This window comes from Mastomys coucha, unplaced genomic scaffold (assembly GCF_008632895.1).
Source record: "Mastomys coucha isolate ucsf_1 unplaced genomic scaffold, UCSF_Mcou_1 pScaffold1, whole genome shotgun sequence".
NCBI classification, from domain to species: Eukaryota; Metazoa; Chordata; class Mammalia; order Rodentia; family Muridae; genus Mastomys; species Mastomys coucha.
In genome coordinates this window covers 86,028,621-86,035,406 of record NW_022196891.1, presented here as the reverse complement: position 1 = coordinate 86,035,406, position 6,786 = coordinate 86,028,621, and the positions used below count along the sequence as shown (strand labels likewise).

Here is a 6,786-nt window from a genome sequence, read left to right as displayed (position 1 = left end):
TAGTCGGGCACTGGCAGAGCCTCTCAGGAGACAGCTATATCAGGCTCCTGTCAGCCAGCACTTGCTGGTATAGCTTTTAGATAATAATAAAGTCGTATTTTTATGTAAAGTTTTGAACATTTTCAATCTTCTAAGTTTTAAACTCAAGGAAAAGACCTTCATCTGCCTGGTCAGTGCTTGCCTAAAGACAGATGTACGGAGTAAAGAAACCCTTGGTCTCCTCTGCAGAATGAAAACTCAGGTGCTGTGAAAGGTACTTCACACAGCTTTGCATGCAACCCAGGCTCCTCCTACTGTACAGCCAGAGCCGAGCCATTCCCTGGGAACGCTTTCAGATTATAAAGGGGCATTGCCGAGTTACTGTCTCCGTGGTAATGAATCTTCTCACCTGATACCTGACATCTTAAAACAGGCTCCCTTACCTCACATGAAGACCTCTGGGGGGCAAAGTTAACCCCCCTACACACTAGATTATCCATCACGGAGACACCTTATCACTACCCAGGCAAGCTCTAGTAATCAATTATGTTTTGCCATAGAGCCAGTATCCTACGGCTTGGAAAGGTTAGATTTCCATAGCAGAGCCTTCTCCAACACAGAGGCCCTTGGTTGGTGTGGGGTGTCTCGGCTGCCAGTGAACACTTGCTGCTCTCTTCTCCTGTCCAGCTGACTTCCTGACACCCCAACGTTCCCTCGAGGGGCGCTACCTGTTGTTCCCCCTCACTGCCCTCAGATCCACTTGTTTCTTTTCCCCCTTCCTCTCCCTGTTCTCCTCTTGCTTGCTTTTCTGCTCTGCATTTCTGCCATCTTAATTATGCTTTATTATTTCCTCTGTGACTTTGTGATTGTTGGTGTCAACTGTCAGCTCACAGGATCTGGAAACACCTAACCGAAGAGCCTCTGGGCACGCCTGCGAAGGATGATTACCCTCTGGGCATGCCTACGTGAGGTCATGTTGATTATGGTCACTGAGGTGGGAAGACCCAGAAACAAGAGCTCATAATACCATTTTCTGAGGTTGGGGTCCTAGACTCGAGAAAGAGGAGAAAGTGAGTTGAGCGCCAGCACCCATCCCACCCTGCTCCTTGACTTTGGATGTCATGTGACCAGCTGCCCTAATCTCCTGCTGCTCTGACCTTCCCACCATGATGGACTGACTCATCTGGGAGCCCACATGTGCCCTTCCCCTGTTAAGCTGGGTTTGATGCAGTATTTTATCACAGCAGCTCGAAATATACCTAAAGCAGACTTCTTTCATTCTCTTCACCCCCCACTGCCCGCCTCTCCTGTCTTACACGTCACCACAGGGCTGGCATTGCCAGTTGACCAGGGAACAGATCCACCACTGTGTATGTGTATGGTAGGTCAGATTGTTAAACATAGCAATCAGGTCACTTTTTGATTCTCCTCAAAGGGAAGGAATTTCTGGATTGACTGTGGGTAGTTTTAAAGTCCTAGGTCAAGTGAGGGTCTTGACTCGTTTGATGGAATGCTTGCCTAGATTGAGCGAAGGCCTAGCCCTGGCAGTCCCCAACTGAACAGAGTTGGACAAGCCTGTAATCCCTGCATGGAGAGGGTAGAGGAGGGAGGACCAGACACTCAAGGGCAGCCCAGGTGATGTGAGACACTGTCTTAAACAAAACAAACAAAAAGCTGTCTGTGGTGGCACAAGCTTGTAGTTATAGCACTTGGAAGGTGGAGCAGGAGGATCAGGAGTCTAAGATCATCATTAATGATGTAATGAGTTCTAGTCCTTAGTGGGCTACATGAGACTCTCTTAAAAGCAACAACCACAGCAACACCACCACCAGTAGCAGCAGCAGCAGCAGCAGCAGCAGCAGCAGCAGCAGCAGCAGCAGCAGCAGCAGCAGCAGCAGCAGCAGCAGCAGCAGCAACAACAACATCAACAGCAATAACATCAACAATGTCAAACATCGTCCTGGGTCTCTTGCCCACTCTAGAAGATTGTTAAACTGTTTCCTACTGACCAGCTGGGGTGCATGAAGATGGACACAGTAAGTTTCATTGTATCTAGTAAGTATTAATATGATTTAAAAACCACAGAAACAAAAGGACAAGGAATCCACTGATACAGCTGTGATACTCTGTTAGAGTTCCCCAGTTTCACAGCTCCACGTCTCCATGGACCCCTATGTGTCCTTCCTAGGATTACTATGTTAGTCTTTGTATGCATTTATTTTCTCTAGAAAGGGTGTTACTTTGACATCTGGGAAGCCATTTTCTCTAGAAATCCTTTTGGATATCAGGGCTCCAAGAGGGGTAAGAAGGAAATGATTTTGATACTTGTGTTGCGGTCACATAAAGAGGAAACTCTGAGAAAATGCAGGGCTCCTCGCCATCGTGGGCTTTTTAAATGTCCTGAGATAAAAGCCAACTCATATAGCATGTAGATTAGCTGTGGAGAATACCTGAAGAGCTTTTAATTACTGTTTAATATTTAATACGAAGCTAAATAATTGCCCTGAGTAGATGCATAAGACCATGAATGCTTCATTCAAACAGCGCTATACACCAGAGATAATCGCGGTGGTGTCTAATCCACACACCAGGACATCATAATTACAGCTCAGTTTTACCTGTGCTGGCTGGATAGCAATGCCTTTTGCAGACTTCAAAATCATTTTTTAAAAAGTGATTCTACTGATTTTGCTAAATTTTACACATAAAATGTCTTTTATTACTGTCTTCTGTGAGGATGTCAGGTACCTGAAATGGAGTGGGGGAAATGCTCAGAGGGTTCCGAAGCTTTGGAAACAGTGCTGGTGTAGAATACCTCAATGCATCTCACAGAAGCAGACAGGATCTATGACAGCACATACTCGCAAAGTGTTGCCATCTGAGCACTCATGAGTTCAAGACTGAGGGAGTCCTGCAGAGGATACAGCACTCAAGACTCCCTTATCCCAGGAAGTGGGGCTACAAATCCTGATACAGAGATCAACTTCTGGTTGATACATTTTAGTTGTGTGTATGAATGTATGTATGTGTATGTGTGAGATTGTGTGTGTAGGTGTGTGTATATGTATGTGTGAATATATTTATGTGTATGTATGAATATATGTATGTGTACATGTGTGTATGTGTATGTATGAATATATATGTATATGTATGTGTGTATATGCATATATGTATATGTATACATGTGTATATATGTGTATATGTCTGTATGTATGAGTATGAAAGTGATTCTGTGTGTATGTGTATGTGTGTATATATATGTGTGTGCATGAATATGTATATGTGCATTTATGTGCATGTATAAATATGTATGTGTATGTATGAGTACATGTATATGTGTATGTATATATATATTTCTGTATGTGTGAGTATGAAAATGATTCTGTGTATATGTGTGTATATATGTATGTGTATGCATGATTATGTATGAGTGTTTACATGTATATGTATGTTTATGCACATGTATAAATGTGTATGTGTATGTATATATATTATGTATGTATGAGTATGTATGTTTATGCATGTATGTGTATATGTATGTCTGTATGTGATTGTGTGTATATGTGTGTACGAATATGTGTATATATGTGTATATACATATATGTGTGTGTGTGTGTGTGTGTGTGGTATGTGTATATATGAGTGTATGTTTGGAGGATAGAGAGCGGCCTGAGGTTGTCAGTTACTTTCCACATTATTTTTGGAAAACAGGGTCTCTCCCTGAATCTGCAGGTCACTGGCTCAACCAGTTCGTAGCTGACTGGTGACCTGGTGGTCTTGATCTCACCCCTCATGTGCCCACCAACTGAGGCTATAGGAACAATCCTGTCTGTTTCATTGTGCTAGCGATCTAACTCAGGTCATCACGTTTGGGTGCCAAGTGCTTAACTCACTGTGCCCTCTCTCCAGCCCTCCTTTCAGCTAACTGCTCATGGCCTGTGACTCAGCTAGGGGATTGGCCCCATGTCTTCAGGATCGACTCTAGGTGTCAAACTACGAACATGTCTGGAAAACTGGAGTCAACACATCACCTGTAAGAGAAGAGTTCTATCCTTCGGAGGCTGAGAAAGCAAGAAGAAGTTAAACGAGCATGGGAGGAGCGGGCCTCGTGCATCTTGCCTTGGGAGCCTCATTGGCACTGATGGTACAACAGAAAAGACAATGACTTGCTTCCAGAAACCCCAGCTTGGCTGCTTACCTGTGAAACGGTTTCAGGTGCTTTACCACGAGTGACCGTGTGCCAAAAGAACTGTGCGTTGTGTTAATGTACATGGTTCTGGTTTCTCCTTCAAACAACTCATGGACGAACAGAGTATAGTTGACGATCTTGCCATTTGTCCTTACTGGAGGGTCCCAATCCACTAAGATCTCAAGAGCATCCCCCACATGCAGCTTTGGGGGCTGTAAACCTGAGGGGGCTGAGGGGCTGGTTTGACCCTTGACAAGTGGGCTCGAGACACTGCCCTGGCTGTTGGTGGCAGTCACCAAGTAGCCGTATTCAACACCTGGAGTAAGGATAAAATCATGGTAGCGAGTTTCCAGTCCTACATACACAATGGTTCCATCTCTCCGAAGCTCATAACTTCTGATCTGGCCATGTGGGCTTCTTGGTGGTGTCCACATAATTTCTATTGATTCTGGGCCCGTGATGTGCAGTGTTGGCGGGCCCATGTTCTCTGGTGGGGCCTCCATTGTCCAGGCGGATGTGGCCCTACTGGTAGTACACCCTCCGTCTGTGCAGGCCACGAGGGAGACATTGTACTGGGTGAAAGGCTGCAGGTTGGAGAGCAGAGAGGTCAGGCCCTGCCCAGCCGGGTACTCCTCACCATCACATCGAAGCGAATATTTGACAATCTTTCCATTTGGGATTGATGGCATGGACCAAGACACATTTATCTGGTGGGCACTGACGACCCAAAGAACTGGAGGGCTGACTCCTGATGGAGGTGCCTCAGGAGTGGTGATGCTGGTGGGGTCACTGGTACAGCAGCCACCACCTGTGCAGGCCAGGACTGCATAGCTGTACGTTGAGAAGGGAAGCAGCTGGCTGTCTGTGTAGCTGAAGGTGCTGGCATTGAAACTGGCAGGAAACAATCCATTCCTTTGAAGTCTGTAGGACTGGATGACGCCGTTAGAGCTTTGGGGTGGAAGCCAGGAAATCAGCAATTGGAGGGGACTCATAGACACATAGGTGATCTCTGGTGGAGAGAGGCCATCTGGGGGTGCTTGCAACGTTCTTACCACATTCCAAGAGCTACAAGTGTGCCCTGCAGAATTCCACGTGCAGATTCGATAAGCGTACTGCCTCCACGGCTGCAGATCTGTGTCATCGCACACCCATCCGTTCCCTTCCGTGTCGTATTCCGTGAAAACAGTGTTCTCGTCTGCCTGCAATGTCGTGTTCCCCAGGTCCTCTCCCTCCAAGCATCTGCGGATCACCTCATAACGAATTATCTTCCCATTGGGGTAAGCCGGCTGAGACCAGTGCAGCCTTACCCTGGTGGGCTCCACAGACTGGATGGTAGGAGCCATTTGAGAATCTGGAGGGGCTTCCTCTGTCCAGAGAGGCTGAGGCACCGAGTGAGCACAGCCTGCTGCCGTGCAGGCCTCCAGGGTCAAGGTATAGAGGGTGAAGGGGGCCAGGCGTCTGAAGAGAAACTGCCGACCCAGGCCAGAGTACTCCAGGAACCCGTCGCTGAAGATGTTGTATGCCTGCAGGAGGACAGGGGAGGAAGATGTCAATCCTGTGAGGTACTTGGTGCTGCTTAGTCTCTCTAAAACATCGATACTCCTGCCAGATCTCAGTGGCCCTCACCCTTTAGTATTCAGATGCTGGGTTAGATGCTGTGGGATCTGCCATAGTTAGTGCAAAGTCCACAGAACCTTTGGATAACATCGAAGCATTGACCTCAGGCTGTGAAAGGCTATGGCTCACGTGGCTCTCATGAGGCTGGAAAGGGAAGATGAATGGTCAGATCTCCTGTTTATGGACATCCCGTACCTCTGATCTGATGTTATACGTGGGCATTACATGAGCAATCTGCGTTTCTCCAAACTTTCTGTGAAATGGGGCTATTCCGCTAGCCATCCTTGTTGTAGGATGTGGAGGTGGAAAAAGTGCATCTACATGTGTGTGTGTGTGTGTGTGTGTGTGTGTGTGTGTGTAGGCTCATATCGTGTTATACAAATATATACATGTTTAGGCACACACACATATAAATAATCCAGAAGAGGGAGATGTTTTTGAAGTCACAGAAGAATCAATTAAAATTTGGTGGTATTTGCCTTTGGTCTAGGTAAGCCCGTCTGGGGTCTTAACCTCTGCAGCAGTCATTTGTAATGACATGAAACTGACAAATACTATCTGGCTGGTTGATAAATCTCTATTTGCTAATTATCAAATGCTAAACCTATCACATTTGCTCTCTTATTGTCCAAAGTAATTCTTTTATATCTTTTTTTTAAATTTGAGACAGGGTTTCTCTGTATAACCCTGGCTGTCCTGGAACTCACTCTGTAGACCAGGCTGGCCTCGAACTCAGAAATCTGCCTGCCTCTGCCTCCCAAGTGCTGGGATTAAAGGTGTGCGCCACTGCTGGCTTCTTTTATATCTTATCCTCTCCAGCTCACTGCTAGGATGCTTGCTTTTCTCTCCCTCAGAGTAGCTTGTTGACATCGCAGCTACTCCACTGAGATGCTGATGAAGTTAGGAAGGCTCCTCCCTCCCTCCCTCCCTCCTTCTCTCCCTCTGTCCCTCCCTCCCTCTCTCTCTCCCTCTCCCCCTCCTCCCCTCCCTCCCTCCCTTTT

At 46.6% G+C, this 6,786-nt stretch overlaps 1 protein-coding gene across 1 annotated transcript in view; it reads right to left on the bottom strand.

Annotated features, from left to right (window-relative positions):
* The window catches only part of Ush2a (usherin), a 689,504-nt gene that overhangs the window by 50,396 nt on the left and 632,322 nt on the right, over positions 1 to 6,786 (bottom strand). The window contains 1 exon segment of the mRNA XM_031338301.1: positions 4,178 to 5,691. Coding sequence (XP_031194161.1) covers positions 4,178 to 5,691 — 1,514 coding nt within the window.